This window comes from Pipistrellus hanaki, assembly GCF_964339955.1.
Source record: "Pipistrellus hanaki genome assembly, chromosome: 19".
NCBI classification, from domain to species: Eukaryota; Metazoa; Chordata; class Mammalia; order Chiroptera; family Vespertilionidae; genus Pipistrellus; species Pipistrellus hanaki.
The window spans coordinates 5,895,531-5,915,758 of record NC_140521.1 but is presented as its reverse complement, the minus strand read 5'-3'; the positions used below and the strand labels follow the sequence as shown (position 1 = coordinate 5,915,758).

At 48.9% G+C, this 20,228-nt stretch overlaps 1 protein-coding gene across 1 annotated transcript in view; it reads left to right on the top strand.

Moving 5' to 3' along the window:
- SVOP (SV2 related protein) overlaps positions 1-20,228 on the top strand; it is a 32,866-nt gene that overhangs the window by 1,161 nt on the left and 11,477 nt on the right. The window contains exons 2-9 of the mRNA XM_084868173.1: positions 6,422-6,582; positions 7,661-7,746; positions 8,513-8,611; positions 10,166-10,237; positions 12,214-12,338; positions 16,514-16,577; positions 18,018-18,143; positions 18,801-18,929. Coding sequence (XP_084724299.1) covers positions 6,422-6,582; positions 7,661-7,746; positions 8,513-8,611; positions 10,166-10,237; positions 12,214-12,338; positions 16,514-16,577; positions 18,018-18,143; positions 18,801-18,929 — 862 coding nt within the window. The remainder of the gene's footprint in view (positions 1-6,421; positions 6,583-7,660; positions 7,747-8,512; positions 8,612-10,165; positions 10,238-12,213; positions 12,339-16,513; positions 16,578-18,017; positions 18,144-18,800; positions 18,930-20,228) is intronic.

Sequence of the window (20,228 nt, the reverse complement as noted above, 5' to 3'; positions counted from 1 at the left end):
AGCCATTTGGAGGGGAGCAGTAGACAGCATTTGGATTTGTTGGGGAGGATACAATATTGTTGGTGTGTGTGTGTGTGTGTGTGTGTGTGTGTGTGTATTTTCTCGACTTGGCCATTTTTTTTTCCTCTCGCTAAGCCACTGAGGAATTATCCCAAGTGACTTTTAGTGTGACTGACACAGCTCTCTGAGACTCCGAGTCCTGAAGGATATTGCAATATTTATTTCTCAACCAGCGTAACGTTCGTTTTCATTCCCAGTGTTTAATTAATTGGAAGGTTACTTTTAGGCTTCCATTAATTGATCCACAAATAGCAGAGCTTATGTAACACAGTATTCTTTCACAAATGCTGAAGGATGCTCAGTTATCACAGCGAAAGGTCAATGCCCGAATACATAACAACGGACCGATCTGAGTGCAAATCTGTCCCGGGAAGCACACCGCTCCCATTGAAAATAAGTATCCTGTTCAAAGCCAACCTGTTACCCCAAAGTGAAAAAAACAATTTAGAGACTGACATATGAAATTGGGTCCTCACAATAACAATACGATTTGTATCAGAGCTGCTGTTTTACTGAGGTAAATTTTCCAATAATGTCAGAGCATGTGAACCTTGCAAGTTACTTAAAGATTCATGTATATTTAATTTACTGGTATACAAGCAGGGCACTATCGTGACGAGTCCTTTCTTAATGAAAAAAGGTAAAATAATGGGAAGTTTTTACTTCTTTAAGTCTAAAGAAGAATTCATTTTATGATAATGTATAAGACAAAGCACTATATAATCTATATATAGGGCAGGTTCTAAAAGAAGCACGAGAATTAAAAGTCTCTCTCTTCCCAAACCCCAGTTTTATGTTTCTTGACTATTTTTTATGATATTTTATGCATATATATATGTGTATATATACATAGATAATATCTAATGTATATGTATATAATTTCTAATATATATATATATATATATATGATAGACCAAATTGTGTACTGATTAAGAGCATTGGCTATTGAGTAAGGGTCTTGGGTTCCAATCCTGACTCTGCCACTTCCTGGTTATGTGACTTTGAGCAAGTGACTAACCTTTCTGATTCTGAGTTTCCCTGGCCATAAAATGGGGGTCACAACTGTACTTGGTTCTTGGGGTTATTGTGAAGCTACATACCTGACGGACACCAAACATTTAACCCACATTAACTATTATTATTACATCTGAAAGATCATTGATAAAAACAGTATAGACCTCTTACGTTGGACTTCCAAAGATTGTCCTCGGAAAATCCCAAATGACATTTGAATGGAGTCAAAATTAGCCCTGGAATGTGTTGACCTCGGTTTATTTAAAACAAATAAAGAACGGCCACGTGAATCTGAGTGGGATACAAATCACGACTGAGATGGACTTAAGCCACACCCTGTGTATGTTAGCCACAGATTGCAGGTAGCAGAGCTCCTGAGAGCAACATGGTTTAAGAAATCAGAGTGCCTTCTAGAGGGTTGGCAAGAGTGGTGTTTGGAACAGGCTCTATCCCACGGGAGGCCAAGTGTTGATGGATAATAAGCCACTAAGTAGTTGACGGGTCAGGGGATGGAGAGAGGGAATGAGGGTGCCTAAGAGAACAGGCCTTCCTTGTTCTTGGAGCTCCTTTCACATAGCTCCAGGACGGTCCATTTGAGACCATGAACATCCTGTGCTTTTCACCTGCTGTTCACTCAGGCTCAAGACTATGTTCCAAGACATTCCAGAGGCTGGGATTTTTTTAATCTAGTTCTGCCTTATTGTCTGACCTTGTGCAAGTTAGACTTATCTGAGTCTCTCCTTTCTAGGATGATTTCTTGAAAGCAAGTTTTGCAGACTACATTGATGGATGGATGGATGGATTGGTTGATTCATTTATTCAATTTACTTGGGCGTCATCCTTGATACAAGAGACTCTACAACTACAATAAATAAGAGAAGCTTCTGCCGAAACCGGTTTGGCTCAGTGGCAGAGCGTCGGTCTGTGGACTGAAAGGTCCCAGGTTCGATTCCGGTCAAGGGCATGTACCTGAGTTGCGGGCACATCCCCAGTAGGGGAGGTGTGCAAGAGGCAGCTGGTCGATGTTTCTCTCTCATCGACGTTTCTAGCTCTCTATATCTCTCCCTTCCTCTCTGTAAAAAATCAATAAAATATATATTTTTAAAAATAAAATAAATAAATAAGAGAAGCTTCTAACCTAGAGTTGCAATATATAACACAGTAATCACTAGCTCCATGTGGCTATTTAAATTTAAACATAGCCCTAGCCAGTTTTGCTCAGTGGATAGAGCATCAGCCTGCTGACTGAAGGGTCCCAGGTTCGATTCTGGTCAAGGACATGTACCTTGGTTGCAGGCTCCTCCCTGGCCTGGGCCCTGTTTAGGGCTCATGCAGGGAGGCAACCAATGGATGTGCTTCTCTGACATCGATGTTTCTCTCTCTTTCCCTCTCTCTTCCACTTTCTCTAAAAACCAATTGAAAATTATCCTCAGATGAGGATTTGAACAGAAAAAACACTTTAAACATAAATCATGTCGTTAGTATGTGAAACAACTTTTATAATATAATACATATTGTAAATATAATTTATAAATAAACTATGTAAAATTTGAAAAACCAGTCCCTTGGTAGCACTGACCAGGGAGAAACGGTTCAACGTCACCCACTTCAGGCAAAAAGTAGGGAGAGCACAGGGAGCCTCAAGGTTAACCCACCGAAGCCTTTTACAACCTCAAGTTCAAAGCCACTCTGACCTTATTACTTCCAACACTTGGTAGCTAACTTCATTCTAAGACAGTGGTTCTCAACCTTCCTAATGCCACGACCCTTTAATACAGTTCCTTGTGTTGTGGTGACCCCCAGCCATAAAGTTATTTTCGTTGCTACTTCATAACTATAATTTTGTTTCTGTTATGAATTGCAATGTAAATGTCTGTGTTTTCTGATGGTCTTAGGCTCTACAGGTTGAGAACTGCTTGCTGTAGAGCGGTAGTCTGGTAGTTTTCAGTCTGGTAGCTTCATGATCTCAGGGGATAGAAATCCAGAAACTCAGATGGAAAGAGAGAAATAACAACAACAACAACAACAACACACTTCCTTGTCTAAAATACCCTAATAATCATGTCTCAGACCCTAACGGAAGGTCCGAGGTGAATGAACTTCATGACGGCACAAACAAGATCTTGACTGTTGACAGCTAGTTCCTCAAGCCCTTCTCTCCTTTAAACGGCAAAATTATGTAAAATAAATGTTCCCAACTATTTTGGTGAATTGTATGCTATCTATACCCCACAAATGCCAGGGAGGTATGAGCCAGCCTGCTTGGAAGCCCTCATATATTTAACATATGTCACTGCTATTTTCTTTCATATTTCTCTTTTTCTCTCTTGGGAAGTCTTGTTGGCTCATGCATTCGATACATACTTTTAGAAACCCGACCCATTCAAAATGCGGCCCGGCTTTCTGAGTCTAATTTAATGTCAAAGGTCCCTGTTACGTCTGCCTTAAAACGAGTGTTCGTCAATAAATAATGTGTTCATAAATACCGCTGCCCTGGCTTCTTGTGTGTTTGCCAGAGGAGGACTGTGAGCAGATCCTGGTTTAAAACTGCAGAGAGCTGAGCCACTTTCTCAAGGTCACATCCCACAAAGGTCAACGAACTCCAGGTTCAAGGCCGAAAGGTGGCCTGAGTGAAGCCGGATGGGAGGGAAGCTCATGCTGACTCGTTGCCTGCCACTGCCCATTCATCGGGTTCAGTGAGACTTCATGACGGCCCTGCACGCCTGTCATCCTTCCTATTTCACAGATGTAACATGCTCAGCAGGTGCTGCCCGATCAGCAAGAGCTCTGTAGAGAGTTGCTATTGTTACGTATATTTATTATTATTATTTTTTTAATATTTTAATAGATTTTTTTACAGAGAGGAAGGGCGAGGGATAGAGAGTTAGAAACATCGATGGGAGGGAAACATCGATTCAGCTGCTTCCTGCACACCCCTTACTGGGGATGTGCCTGCAACCAAGGTACATGCCCTTGACTGGAATCGAACCTGGGATCCTTCCGTCTGCAAGCCGACGCTCTATCCACTGAGCCAAACTGGTTAGGGTCACACTCAAGTCTTCATGGCAAGGACCTAGATCATGGGACCATATTCTAGCACAGTGGTCAACAAACTCATTAGTCAACAGAGCCAAATATCAACAGTACAACGATTGAAATTTCTTTTGAGAGCCAGAAACCAACTTCTGCGCATGGGCCACAAAGTTTCAATTGTACCGGAATCGAACCTGGGACCTTTGAGTCTGCAGCCGACGCTCTATCCATGGAGCCAAACTGGCCAGGGCTGCACCCACTTTCTATCTCTGTGAATTTGATTCTTTTTGGCCCCCTCCTATAGGGGCACAATATTTGTCCTGGTGTGTAGGCTTATTGCACCTAGTGTAACATCTTCTAAGCTCACCCATGTTGCAGAACGCGTGAGAGTCCCCTGCCCTTTTAGACCACAGCTGTTTTTGTCTTTGGCTATTTACAGATCAACTTACAGTTTCTAAGACATTTTTTAAAGTGGCCTCGCCATCATCTCTGGGTCCTCCTCCCCCGGTGATTGTTTCTGGGTTTTGTTCGTACTTATCGCTTTTAGAGAATAATTATCACATGCGAGGCTGCAAACAGCCTGTGAGCTTCTGCAGGAGACGGGCACCAGGAGAGGCTGCCAGAGGGGCCCAGGGAGGGCAGGTGGCGTTGCCGAAGCCTGGCTTCCGCACCCCCTGTGGGGCCCTGGGCGAGCTCCCAGCCCTTCTGTGCTCCAGTGTCCTCCTCCGGAACACGGGTCAGTGACAGCGAAGGTGACACACGATCACCGATGGAAAACGCACACCCTGGGCCTGACACGCGGCAGGCCGAGAATCCCCAGCGGCTGTTACGTGGGCTGTGAATCGTTACCTGCTTGGGTCTGCCCCAGTGGTCGGCGAACTCATTCGTCCACAGAGCCAAACGTCAACAGGACAACGATTGAAATGTCTTTGGAGAGCCACATTTTTTTAAACGTAAACTTCTTCTAACGCCACTTCTTCAACATAGACTCGCCCGGGCCGTGGTGTTTTGTGGAAGAGCCACACTCAAGGGGCCAAAGAGCCGCATGTGGCTCGAGAGCCGCGCTTTGCCGACCACGGGGACTCTATCCCGACAATGAACTGCCGGCCCCGCCATCCGAGGTGGGCGCACAGAGCATGTTACCTGTGGGAAGCTATCACGGGTTGCCTTCCAGAAGGTTGCAGGGGCAGCTGTCAGTCACAGACCGAAGGGAGGGACCCCCAGGCGGCCCTTGAGGAGAGGATGCGACCAGAGCCGTAGTCAAGGGAGATTTCCGGGCCCCATGGCCATGTCCTTCTCGGATGCTATCCTCAGCGTCGAGGGGGACCCACGGACCTCTCCTTCATCCCTGAAGACGAAGTGATAATGTGCATGAATGTTCATGTCCTTCCTTTGCCTAATAAGGGTCGATGCGTTCGTCTTGTACAGATAGGTATGGAGGGGGACTGTTTATGCTTTTATTTTGGAGTTGCTCCTGGGAGACAGAGAGTCCCTTCCTGAACCCATTTCACACCACCCCTGACTCCGTGGGTTGCAGAGTGGAAATGTCTCAGCTACAGGGCCGCTGCCCAGATCTAACGGTATTCCCTTAGAGCAGTGGTCGGCAAACCGTGGCTCAGGAGCCACAGGTGGCTCTTTGGCCCCTTGAGTTTTTAGCAAAGGCCAGCTTAGGAGTACCCTAATTAAGTTAACAACAATGTACCTACCTCTATAGTTTACATTTAAAACATGTGGCTCTCAAAAGAAATTTCCATCGTTGTACTGTTGCTATTTGGCTCTGTTGACTAATGAGTTTGCCGACCACTGCCTTAGAGAGGTAGGGGCTCCAGATGGCCAGCTATCCTACTGTTGTAAGAGAGATCAGAAGTCTTGCTTTTCTTGTGAATTCTTTCAATTAAAAAAAAAAAGTGACATCCACTTAAAGAAACACACCACCATGTAGGCAACTTCATGTGGGCATCATGTAACCTTAGGTTCTCTCTGCTACAGAGAGATGAGTCTAAACTCTGAAACACACAAGCTCCCGAACTATTTAATAAAGCCCTCCCCATTCCCATAGCCTACCACGTGACTGGAGCCTCATGGAGCTGGGCAGCGCCAAACCTGTGCAGCCATATGTGCCAGCCCTGATGCTTGACTTAGGAAGGTGTCAATCTCCACAGGCCAACTCAACAGACATGCCAACCTCCTCCCCATCCAACTCCCCTGACCGTGAGAAAAAAAGCCTTTCACCTGTCTTGGGCACACGAGCTGTGCAGCGAGGCTGTTGAGGGGGAGTTCCAGCCTTCATGACCAGCTCTGCTCTGTCCTCTAGGGTGGTGAAATTCCGTCGCACGGGCGAGAGTGCAAGGTCAGAGGACGACACGGCTTCGGGAGAGCATGAGGTCCAGATCGAAGGGGTCCGCACGGGCCTACAGGCAGTCGAACTAGACGATGGGGCAGCTGTGCCCAAGGAGTTTGCCAATCCCACCGACGGTGAGAGGGCCCTGCCTTTGGGGCATCAGCCAAGACCACAATCAGGGGCTTTGAGGTGCCTGGGTTGCCTCTCCAGGGGGCACACTCAGAGGGATCTTGTGAAGAGGCAAGTAGGAGGGCTCCGAGGGCCCAGGGGTGATACTGAAAGTGTGAGCTGGACCTGCATGGCTTACTTCAGCAGGAAGTGCTACATCACAATCCCTGCCACCAGCGTCATCGCACAGCACTTAGCTGAGGACAGCACAATGACGATGATGGTGGTGATGGTGATGGTGGCTATGATGGTGATGGTGATAATATATTGATGATGGTGGTGGTGATGATAGTGATGGTGATGATGATGAAGGTGGTGATGATGAAGGTGGTGATGGAGATGACGATGGTGGTGGTGATGATGGTGGTGGTGGTGATGATGGTGGTGGTGGTGATGGTGGTGATAGTGTATTGATGATGAGGTAATGATGGTAGTGATGAAGGTGGTGATGATGAAGGTGGTGATGGTGATAATAATAGAGATGATGATGGTGATAGTGTATTGATGATGTGATGATGGTGATGATGATGGTGGTGGTGGTGATAGTGATGATGGTGGTGATAGTATATTGATTAAGGTGACCAGACATCCTGCTTTTGGCGGGACAGTCCTGCTACTTTTTAAAAAAGTCCCATTTTTCCAAATAAGAGAGGAAGGGAAAAGAGAGAGAGAGAGAGAGAGAGAGAGAGAGAGAGAGAGAGAGAGAGAGAGAGAGAGGAGAGAGAGTGCTCCAGGGCCAGGGATCGAACCTGCAACCCAGGTACATGCCCTTGGCCGGGAATGGAGCCCGCGACCCTTCTGTGCTCTGGCTGATGCTCTAACCACGGAGCAACACTGGCCAGGGCAGTTTTCCCTTTTGTAACCAACGCTGCCGGGGTTTTGTAGCAAGGTATCCTTTCACACTTGCCGTACTGCTTTCCCAAGATAAATTCTAGAACCGGCATGTGCCGCGTTTAAGGAGCTTGGCTGTGGACACCCCCCCCCCCACCCTGACACCCCCACACTATGACAACTCCGTCCCCCCTCCCCCTTTCTCCTTTCCAGATACTTTCATGGTGGAAGATGCGGTGGAAGCCATTGGGTTTGGGAAGTTCCAATGGAAGCTGTCTGTTCTCACCGGCCTGGCGTGGGCAAGTCTCCCTGGGGCAGGGCCCTCCCTTTCGGGCTCCGAGAAACCCTTCCTGAGGCCGCTCCCCTGGGTTCCGAGACCCAGGAGGCAGGAGCCCGCTCTTTCCGCGGAGAGCCTCGGCATGAAGCTGTCAGGGTTCTGGGGGTGACCCTGGGGGTCACGAAGGTCAGCGCTGGGGGGGAGCTGGCGGATGCTGGCCACCGCCCTCAGGGGGAGCGGGAGCTCCTGGCTCAGGGAGCGGCCCGCAGTCCCCGGGGGCTCAGGGCTACGGGAGATGGTGATGTCACCTGCGGAGCTCGCCCTAGAACAGCGGCAAACCGCGGCTCGCGAGCCACGTGTGGCCCTTTGGCCCCTTGAGTGTGGCTCTTCCACAAAATACCACGTGCGGGTGCACACGTGCAGTGCGATTGAAACTTCGTGGCCCATGCGCAGAAGTCAGTTTTCGGCCTGGGCGAGTCTATGTTGAAGAAGTGGCGTCAGAAGTTTAAGTTTAAAAAATGTGGCTCTCCAAAGAAATTTCAATCGTTGTCCTGTTGGTATTTGGCTCTGATGACTAATGAGTTTGCCGACCACTGCACTAGAGTTGGGGGGGGGGGGGGCTGAGTGAGAGGTCAGCCGTCCAGGCTTTGTGGGGGGGGGAGTCCCTGAGCCAGGGGTCAGCTCTCCAGGCTCTCACGGGGACAGAGTTGGGGGGGCGCTGAGTGAGGGGTCAGCCACCCGGGCACCAGGCAGCGGCCTGGCTCATGACACCTGCTCGCTCCCTGCAGATGGCCGACGCCATGGAAATGATGATCCTGAGCATTCTCGCGCCCCAGCTGCACTGCGAGTGGAGGCTCCCCAGCTGGCAGGTGGCCTTGCTGACCTCGGTAGGCAGCAGCGGCCCTCCCGCTGGGTCCTGTGCTGGTCCACGGGGTGGGGGGGTGGGGGATCTGTGCGGGGCCCCTCCCCCCGCTGCTGCCAGCCGCTCAGCAGAAAAAAGTCCAATTCTCTGATGGAAACACCGTGACCTCAGCTCCCTTTACTCCCCGGTCCGTTGGCAGCCACCTCTACTGCACCCAGGGGTCCGAGTCCTCGGGGTCCCCAGACATGGGCTCCTTGGGCATATCCCTTAGACAGGATACACCTCACTCATCCAGAAAGGATGTGCCAATACCTCCCACAGGAGGGTGATTGAGGGTTTTATTTTAATTTTATTTTTAAGAATATTTCTTTATTGATTTCAGAGAAGAAGGGAGGAGAGAGAGAGATAGAAACATCAATGATGAGAATCACTGATCGGCTGCCTCCGTCACACCCCCTACTGGGGACTGAGCCTGCAACCGAGGCGTGTGCCCTTGGCAGGAATCGAACCAGGGACCCTTCAGTCCGCAGGCTGATGCTTTATTCACCGAGCCAAGCCGGCTAGGGCAAGGGTTTTATTTTTTAAATAAGTATTTATTGATTTTAGAGAGAAAGATAGGCACATTGATGAGAGAGGAACATCAATATCGATTGGCTGCCTCCTGCACACCCACTGCTGGGGATCGAGCCCCAAACCCAGGCCTGTGCCCTGACCGGGAATTGAACCTTGACTTCCTGGTTCATAGGTCGATGCTCAATCACGGAGCCACGCCAGCCAGGCCTGAGCAGGTTTCTTAACCCTTCTGAGCCTCAGGCTCCCCTTCCATAAAATGGATCTGATGAGTCCAACCTCATTAGCTCTGTTCAAGGATTAACCATGCAACAGTGGCTTTGCCCGAGCACAGTCAGTGCTCCATGACTGCTTTCTCTTCTAATGGGTTTCCGCTCTCATCCCAACCTCCTATCTCTCGGTTTCCTACTCTCCAAACTGTGTCTTGCTGCCTTGGATATTTTCTTAGCAACAGGACAAGCAACCCATACTACTGCAGCCATACTGCCCGAGTCCAGCCTGGGCTGCACCACTTACAGATGTGTGGTCCCCGCCCAATGGCCTCCCCTCGCCGAGTCTCAGTTTGCTCATCTGTAAAACGGGGCCAATCACAGCACCCATCCCCTCGGATTGTTGTGAGGTTTCCACAGTAGCATGAAGCACACACACAATCGTGTTTGCCCCTCAGCAGCCGGATCTCAGAGAATGCTGGTGCATGGTTATCGCTAGGGTGTGACGTCCCGGGTTCGATCTGTCGTTCCCTTTCTCTGCGACCCATGCTCCATGTCACCGTCTAACGCACATGTGTCAAACACACGGCCCGTGGGCTAAATCCAGCCCGCCAGGCCTTGCAATGTGGCCCGCACCGCGCTGTCATCACTGCACTCCGCTGTCAGTTTATGACATTGTCAGTTTATGACTGTTCAGTAAACCATTCGGCCCGAGATTTAGGCTGGATTTTAGATTTTGGCCCCTTCTCTGATTGAGTTCAACACCCCTAGTCTAACGGAAACCCCATTCCCACCCGCAGGTGGTCTTTATCGGCATGATGTCCAGCTCCACCCTCTGGGGGAACATCTCGGACCAGTACGGCAGGAAAACAGTAAGGCGGTCTCTCCTAAGGGCCTGTCCCCTAGCCTAGATTATCTCCATGGTGACGGCGACAAGTAGCAACACTGATGCTGCTGGAGCAGTGGAGGCCTTTGGAGGAGCATGTCGATGTTCTATCAGTAGACAATGCTCTGAGGCCACTGTGGAGTCTTGAAATCACGCATTGATTTCAAGCTCAAGCTCATGCATTTCAAGACTCTTTGGGTTCCATTGAGCTAGCTTATGCCCAAAGAAAGGAATTAAGGATGTGTGTGGCAGGCACCGATGTCATAGTCATGGGCTTAGGGGTGCATCAGTGTTGCTTTATTATTATTATTATTATTATTTTAAATATATAATTTATTGAGTAAGGGAGAGGGATAGAGAGTTACAAACATCGATGAGAGAGAAACATCGATCAGCTGCCTCCTGCACACCCCCTACTGGGGATGTGCCCGCAACCAAAGTACATGCCCTTGACCGGAATCAAAGCCGGGACCCTTCAGTCCGCAGGCTGATGCTCTATCCACTGAGCCAAACCAGTTAGGGCAGTGTTGCTTTATTATTGCAATAGATCCAGGATTTCCTGCTTGAATAATTTCTGTCCTACTTGTTCTCTTAGGTACACAATACCTTTATTTGTATCAGTTGTTGTGTGTGTAGTTTCATGACATGAATTTTTTTTTTTTTTGAAAAAAAAAACTTTATAGAGCATCTAAAATGGGCAATCAGTCACAATTGCCCCAAGGAAATATCTGCAAAAATGAATACAATGAAAATGAAATAATGTTATTAAGTTCTAGCTGCTTACCATTGGCCCACTGCTCTCTTGGTTAAAAAGAGAGATTGGTAGGTGGTCCAAAAGGTGTTAAAGACAGACTGGCACCACACGGATGCCTCCTCTGGCCATCACCAGAAGAATGATTATTAAAATGAAAAAGAAGCTGAAACCGGTTTGGCTCAGTGGATAGAGCGTCTGCTTGCGGACTCAGGGGTCCCAGGTTCAATTTCGGTCAAGGGCATGTACCTTGGCTGCAGGCACATCCCCAGTAGGGGGTGTGCAGAAGGCAGCTGATGAATGTTTCTAACTCCCTATATCTCTCTCTTTCTCTCTGTAAAAAATAAATAAAATGTATTTTTTTAAAAAGAAGAAGAAATCACTTTCTTGCAAGGTGATTCACAGTTATTTGAAATATTCTCTCTATTAGTTAAAGTCATGTCCCCATAGACCTGAAATCAGCTGGTAGACCTCCAAATTTCCTCTCTAGTCCTTTTAATTTAGTTTATGGTTTTAAAAGAAATATGTATTTTTATTAATTTCAAAGAGAAAGGGAGAGGGCAAGAGAGAAACATCAATGATCAGAGAGAATCATTGATCGGCTGCCTTGGGGATCGAGCCCACAACCTGGGCATGTGCCCTGACAAGGAAATTGAACCGTGACCTCCTGGTTCCCAGTTCGATGCTCAACCACTGAGCAACACTGGCCGGGAGGACAAGTCTTCCTAGGTCTCATGCACAGTGGGACATCTTTCACTACTGGGCCCTGGCTATCCATGCCAATCATTGGGACAACCGAGAAAGCCCACAGATTTACCACCTACCGCCTAGGGGTGGGCGGCACCCACACAGAGAACCCTCGGTTGTTTGGGTTCCCCTTAAATAGGACCCTAATGGTGACTTTATTTATTTATATATTTTATTGATATTTTTACAGAGAGGAGGAAGGGAGAGAGATAGAGAGCTAGAAACGTCGATCAGAGAGAAACATCGACCAGCTGCCTCTTGCACACCCCCTACCGGGGATGTGCCCGCAACCAATGTACATGCCCTTGACCAGAATCGAACCTGGGACCTTTCAGTCCACAGACCGACGCGCTACCACTGAGTCAAACCAGTTTCGGCCCTAATGGTGACTTTAAATGGGGGGAGGGCCCTGAGACCTGGCGGTGCTGAGCATCCCTGTGACTCGGTATCTCCCGTCTGTGCAGGGGCTGAAGATCAGCGTGCTCTGGACCCTGTACTACGGGATCCTCAGCGCTTTCGCGCCCGTGTACAGCTGGATCCTGGTGCTCCGGGGCCTGGTGGGCTTCGGGATCGGAGGGGTCCCCCAGTCGTAAGTAAACACCCAGCTCCCGCCTTGCAGCCAGGCAGCCCGTCCCCCGGGTCAGGGCCTCGGGGGTTCTCACCGCTAGTTCAGCAGCAGCGCTGACATGTAAACATCCCCGGATCCTCCTCCAAACGTCTTAGCTTAACCGTGTCCTATAACTCTTTTGTCTACGAGGAGAGCGCATAAAAACCACCAACAAAATTATGGCAGACATATTTAACCACCCGAGAGAGCCACTGGCCTCCCGGCTCCTTCGCTTCAGCCATTTACGCAGAAATAATCATCTTAATTAGACAATGTGCTTATCTAGTTATAAAATGGCTCCCCTAAGCTCATTATTTGGGAACATTTAGAGGAAGATATTTTTACGTAATTAAATGTAGCTAAGAGTTTCCATTCATTGAGAATAGCTTTACCCAGTTGCACCACCTCACCAAACCAAGCAGGTAGGATTTTGCTGTGTAGTTTTTAAGGGCCCAACAATGAGAAGGCCTTATAAGGTACCCTACATTTTTAGTATAAATGCAAATTGTAGTACTGAAATGTCTAAATTGAAATTTTTTCTTCTTTCAGTTTTATTGATATATAATCAACACACAGCAGTTTTAGGAGTACGGCATAACGACTTGACTTACGTAGCTTGCAAAATGATTACCTCAATACGTTTAGATAGCACCCATCATCTCCTATACAAATTATATTATTAATAAAGAGCCAGATCATCTCTCTGCTCTGATCTATCCCTTTCTATGTCCCTCCTTTATTTCTTTTTTTTTTCTTTCCTTTATTTCTTCGGCTTAAAGTATGTGTTCACATCAGTTCTTGGCGATAGCAACAATATTAGCATTAACAGTGACAATGACTATGATATTAATAGAATGTTTACCAAGTGCTAGGCCAGTGCTAGGTGCTGTCTTCACACTCTCTCATCTTGTCCATTGAACAATCCTATTATCCCCATTTTACAGATGAGAAAACGGAGGCTCTGAGATCATAAGTGACCCGTGGGGCCAGGCGGTTCTTACGTGGGGTGTGGATGTTGCTTTTGCTTTGTAACAAACATTCCCAGCACCGATGGGGCTTAAAAATAATGATTCCTTTAACTCGTGATTCTGCAGCTGGTCAGATCGGTTGTTCTGGTCTCGGTGGGGCTTTCTTATGTGTCTTCAGTCGACCAGTGGATTGAATGGGGGCTGGCTAGGCTAGGACGGCCACAGCTGACTCCTCTGCATTCCACAAGCCTCTCATCCTCCAGCTGGCTAGCCCAGGCACCTGGTCACGTGGTACCTGGGCAGGGGTCCAAGAGCAAGCAGAAGCCACAAAGCCTCTGGAGGCCCAAGCTTGGGACTGGCACAGCAACATTCTATTGATCAAAAGCAAGTCACGGAGCCCAGGCTGGAGGGATGGGGACATGGGCTCTGGATGGGGTGGGCTGCCAAGTGTCATTGCGAGGGAGCGTAGGCGCAGGAAGGGGAACCTGCACGGCCTTCCAGTCCGGGTTGCCCAATGCCAAAGCTCTCGCTTGAACAAATATTGGGGAAGAGTTCTGAGCGTACGGAGTCAGAGGTCCCGGTAAACCAATAATGCCCCTGGGGCCCGAGTACTGATTTGGGGGGGGGGGGGAATTCTGGGAATGGAGAATGGGTGATTCTGAGCAGGTGGTATTATTTTTTAAATTATTAATTTAAAAAAAATTGATTTCAGAGAAAGAGAGAGAGAGAGAGAGACAATGATTTATTGTCCCACTCATGTCTGCATTTATTAGTTGACTCTTGATCGTGCCCTGAGGGGGTACCCAACTGGCCACTTTGGTGGATCGGGATGATACTCTGACCAACTGAGCCACTGGCCACGTGCTATCCTTTTAATTACTGCAGGAAAGAGGAGTCACATTTAGGATGGTACTAATAATTCCATTTTCTGTCTATGAAGGAGCATTAAGAGAGACTTTAATTCAAGCAAGGGAGTCCAGTGTAACTTCCTTTTTATCGTTACAGACCATACATTTTTGTTTCAGAAAAAAATTCCAGTGTAAAGGAGTATCCTCCTCACCCCCAAATGATAACCGCCTCTAACTGAACCCACCTGGGCACATGACTCCTTCTTTCCAGTAGAGGGTGCTGTGTGCTTCCGCAGAAATGCCCCTTTCCCAAGAGGCTGGATGGAAACCTTCCTTCTTTGGTGCCGGACGGTGCTGTAGCTGCTCTTAAAAAAATGCGTGCGCACCCCCAGGTAGCTGCCCACCCCATCCACCTCGCCATCAGCCTCAGCAGGGTCTTCAGATTGGTGTCTACAGCCAGCTTGCTCCCAAACCTGTCCTGGGCACGGCTCTTTCTTCCACATTTTAAGCAGAAACGAGGAGCGGAGATCACAGGTCATTTCTGGCTAAGCCTGGGATCCAGATGGCAAGTCTCAGTGGCCAACGCGCCACCAGACACACGCGATGGCTTGCAGCGAGGGTTTGTTGACGCCAGTATCGGCTGCTTCTTGGCGCGGCTGATTCTGTTGCTCATTCTTTTACTTTCCAGTGTCATTGTCATCATAATCACCACACACTGGATGGAGATCAAACAGCTCGTTTCCATTGTCAACGGCTATGAGTCATGGCCAAGTGTGGGCCACAACAACGCCAGGAAAAGATGTTTCTTGTGGCATCGGTTGCAAAAAACAAAACAAAACAGGAAATGGCAAACATCTACATGTTGACCAACAGGGTTGAGGCTGTTAGAAATAATGCTATAGATCTATGGATATGGAAAGATTCCCAAACTATTGTGTGAGAAGCAGATCCTGACACAGATTCAGGAACAAGTACAGTTGAGCCTTGAACAACTGTTAGTTACCCTACCACTCTGCAGCAGAAAATTCTAATTTAACTTTTTAAAAAATATATATTTTGTTTTGATGTTTCACATAGAGGAAGGGAGAAAGATAGAGAGCTAGAAACATGAATGAGAGAGAAACAGCGAACAGCTGCCTCCTGCACACATCCCATGGGGGATGTGCCCACAAACAAGGCACATGCAGACCAGAATCGAACCTGGGACCCTTCGGTCCGCAGGCAGATGCTCCATCCACTGAGCCAAACCAGTTAGGGCTCTAATATAACTTCTGACTGCCCACTGGCCTAGTAAAGGGGTCCCAGGAGATCTGGAGGGGTCCTGATCTGCCTCGAAAGGCTTCGTGGAAATTAGCTTCCCTCTGCCCCCACCTCCCTTATGAGGAGCCAGGAGAGTAACATGAGGCCACCAAGAAGCTCGGATGCCGGGCTTCAGTGGGAGATGAGGGGCTAGAGAAGGTCTCCTCTTCCTAGCAGCATGGAAGGCAGTGTGGGGGGTGTGGTCTAGGAGTTTTCCTTCTCTGTTCAGTGGCTGAGGAAGGGAAAGGGGAGGGAGGGGTGTGGGGAGGCAGTGGAGGGAGGAGGCTGCTGGAGTGGTTAAGACGTTGGTTTCATGGAGCACACAAGTAAATTGCCTGACCAGGTACATAAATATATTGAGGATAATGAGACCCAGGTTCCTCAATGTTTTGGAGAAGGGGTTTACAATCATGGAAACTGGAAGGTTAGAAAGAACCATGACCTCTGGTCGCACTGGGATACAAAGTATCGGTATGAGCTCATTGGTTGTTTTTTTTAAATACATGTACATGGGTATAGATATATAGCAGGGGTCTTCAAACTACGGCCCCGCGGGCCACATGCGGCCCACAGAGGAGTCTGATCCAGCCCGCCAGGTTTTTTGGGCAGTGAGCGCAGCCGAGGTGTTACAGTAGGAATTAGTAGTTCATATAGTCTGGCCCTCCAGCTCTCTGAGGGACCGTGATCTGGCCCCCACTTTAAAAAGTTTGAGGACCCCTGATCTATAGATATAGATGTATGGTGTATATGTGGGGAAAGAGAGAAATGGACAGCGATAAATAAATAGATGATAGACAAATAGATAGATGATAGATAGACAGATAGATAGATAGATGATAAATAGATAGATAGATAGATAGATAGATAGACGATAGATAGACAGATAGATAGATAGATGATAAATAGATAGATAGATAGATAGATAGATGATAGATAGATAGATAGATAGATAGATACCAGATGGATAGAACTTCAGAAAGCAGTAGCAATCTTCCTGCTCAGTCCTGGCCCTGACCTCCTTTCTGTGTCTCTGCTTCCCCAGGGTGACGCTGTATGCCGAGTTCCTGCCCATGAAAGCCAGAGCCAAGTGCATTTTGCTGATCGAGGTGAGGAGGGTGGCTGGGTTTGCGGGGGATTCTCAGTCTCTGGCATGAGGTTCTCAGGTGTCTGGAGCCACAGGACAAGGAAAAGCGGGTTTAAGAAAAATATAAAAGCCCTAACTGATATGAATCAGTGCATAGAGCATCAGTCCTCAGACTGAAGGGTCCTGGGTTCAATTCCGGTCAGGATACATATCTCAGTTGCAGGCTTGATCCTCGACCCTAGTCGGGACATGGGCAGGAGGTAATCAATCAATGTGTCCTATCACATCTCTCTCTCTCTCTCTCTCTCTCTCTCTCTCTCTCTCTCTCCCTCCCTCCCTCACTCCCTCCTCCCTTCTATTCTCTCAAAAATCAGTGAGAGAATATCCTCAGGTGAGGATTAACAACCAAAAAATACACACACACACACACACACATCATATATATATATATATATATATATATATATATATATATACACACAGACTTAGTATGCAAAGATTTAAATGGATTAGCTGTTGATTTTAACCCGGTTGTTTTGAAAGTTCTTCAATTGGAGAGAGAGAGAGAGAGAGAGAGAGAGAGAGAGAGAGAGAGAGAGAGAGAGAGAGAGAGCTTGGCCAGGACTGTTGGATGGGAGCTGTAACCTTCACCTGAGGGATGCAGGCAGCCCATCACTACCCTGCAGAAAGGAAGCCAGAGGAATGAACAGCCAATCCGATCTCTCTTTCCTCCTCCCTCCCTCCCAATCTGGGGGGTGGGGTGGGGGTCCCCATTGGCTGTACTGAATGGGAACCACAGGACAGGGAGCCTGTGGATGCAAGGTGAAAAACGATGGAGAGTGACTTGGAGAAGCAAACAGAGGAGGTGCAGTCCCACAGGGAAGAGGCAATTCACACACACACAGACACACACACACACACACAATTTTTATAGAGAGGAAGGGAGAGGGGTAGAAAATTAGAAACATTGACGAGAGAGAAACCTCGATCCGCTGCCTCCCGCCCACACCCCATTGGGGATGTGCCCACAACCAAGGTACATGCCCTTGACCAGAATCAAACCCGGGACCCGAGTCCGCTCTATCCACTGAGCCAAACCGGTCAGGGCAAGAGGCAGTTCTGATAAAGGACACCAGAGCACTGCGGGGCAGGGGAGACGGGTGTCCATGGACAAAACCCAACGTGTTCACGACCACACTGACCTCGCACGGTATTGGTCACGCTGGTCTCCTTACGCAGAGCTGCCTCGCGCACACTCCCATGGGTGCCCTGCGAATGTCCCAGACTGCGCATGGGCGAGATGGTGGCCCTGGCCCAGCCCTATAAACCACAGGAACCGGGATGGCCATTCTGACCTTGCTGACCCCCAAGGGCCCCGTACCCCCTGGGTTATCGTGTCTGCAGGGACCCTGGAATGGCTCACTGTGCTGACCATCGCTGCCCCCTTCATTCTCCCGTCCAGGTGTTCTGGGCCATCGGGACCGTGTTCGAGGTCGCCCTGGCTGTGTTTGTGATGCCCAGCCTGGGCTGGCGTTGGCTGCTCCTCCTCTCGGCTGTCCCGCTCCTCATCTTCGCTGTGCTGTGTTTTGTAGGTACCCCTTTAAGAGACCCCAAAGCCTTTGCTACGGACCTTCTGCTGTCCCCTGTGTTTGACAGGGAGGGTGTGGCGGACAGCACCAAAGCTACCTTTTTCTATTATTATTATTTTTTTAAAAAATCAGGACAGGAGACCAAGGAATGGGGCCTGGGGCTGGCTCCGTGGGGAGCACTGGGTTTCCTCCAGACAGACGCTGCTGGGATGCTCTTTAGGGAGACAGCGGGGGGTGCCGGAGGGGTACCCAGGTCCCACCACGGCAAGATGCACCCTGAAGGGAACTGTATCAGAATAGTTGGGACTCTTAGGTTATAAGTGACAGAATCCCAACTCAAACTGGGCCCAGGAGCTCAAATGATCTCTCCATTTCCACTCAGCTCTGCATAAACTACACCCTCCTTCTCCCCCTTACCCCTCAGTGAGATCATGCCCTTTATCCAGTTTATGGATGAGGAGATGGAAGCACAGAGAGGGTGGGTAATTGCTCAAGGTCACACAGCCAACCTACTCCATGGCAGAGCCAGGCTCTGAAGCCAGTCCCCCCACCCTTAAGGTCTCTCCACACGCAGATGAGTGTGAGGCTGGAACCCAGTGTTCTGTCTCCACCCCCCCCCCCCCAACCTGCCACGCATGGCCGTCCCGCCCCCACAGTGGCTGCCGGAGAGCGCGAGGTATGACGTGCTGTCGGGGAACCAGGAAAAGGCCATGGCCACGCTGAAGAGGATAGCGACGGAGAACGGGGCCCCCATGCCCCTGGGGAAGCTCATCATTTCCAGGCAGGTCAGTTCCTGGCCCCCCTGGGCGGGCAGGGTGCCCCTGTGCCTGGGTGGGGCAGGTGTGGTGTGTGTGTGTGTGTGTGTGTGTGTGTGTGGTCGCAGGTGTCCATGGAGTGGGTCGGGGTGCGGGGGCGGGGGTGGATTAAAGGGGGCAGATCCTGCAAGGTGAACCTGGCAGCTGCCCTCGGTGTGTTCTCACTGCCAAGCCCTGACAGCGCCACCTGGAGCACGCACCCATGATGAGAGGAGTGGAAGGCAGGGCCCGCTAATGGATCCGGTGTCACCTTTCAGCGCCCATTACGTCTGATTAGCAAATGTGATGGATCGCCAGAGGCCGGACCATAAAACCGCATTAGAAAGGGCCGTGATAGGCTTAGGTCCAGGGCGCCAAACTGCACTTAACGGATGGCGGATGGCGCATCGCTGCTTGGATGGCAACACCATCAGGGAGCCCACCCCAGAGAGAATGCACTAGCAGGAGCACCTCCCACGCTCATGCGCGCCCAGCAAGGGGAGGGGAGGGTGCGGTTTGAAGGGAGAAGGCTGTCAGGTTAAAGGCTGCGGTTCCTGACCTCAGACAGGACAGATACCCTTCAGTGAACAACAGACCGTACAGGGAAATTATCTTTAAAAATAAAATTATATTTAATTGGTTTTTTTTTACAGAGAGGAAGAGAGAGGGATAGAGAGTTAGAAACATCGATGAGAGAGAAACATCGATCCGCTGCCTCCTGCACACCCCCCACTGGGGATGTGCCCACAACCAAGGCACATGCCCTTGACCGGTATCAAACCCGGGGCCCCTGAGTCCATAGGCCAATGCTCTATCCACTGAGCCACACCGGCCAGGGCTGTGATTGTTTTTATATTATGCAAAAAGGACTGGATGAAACTTCCCCACAGGGAAGGGCGGTGTTTTGCATGGTACATGGGCCATACGACACACCCAAATCCACTTCCAGAAACAGGATGGTCCGGGAAAGCTCCAAGGAGGTGGTGAATTTTGAGACAAGCAAAAAGAGGAGAGAAGGGCAGACCAGTTTTCCAAAAGCAGATTTCCCTGAATTAACTTGCTAGTGTATCTATTTACCAAAAATATATATTTAGTAAACAGGAATGTATTTTCTCAATGTACATATGAGTACATGTATTCATCAATATATTCTGCCTACTATTCTTAAATATATTCAATAAATGCATTCTCAAATATATCCAGTAAGCATATTTAATGAATGCTATCTTTTCATTGGAGAAGATATTACCAAAATATTTTTATTCATGAAGGCAATACTCAGAGACTAAG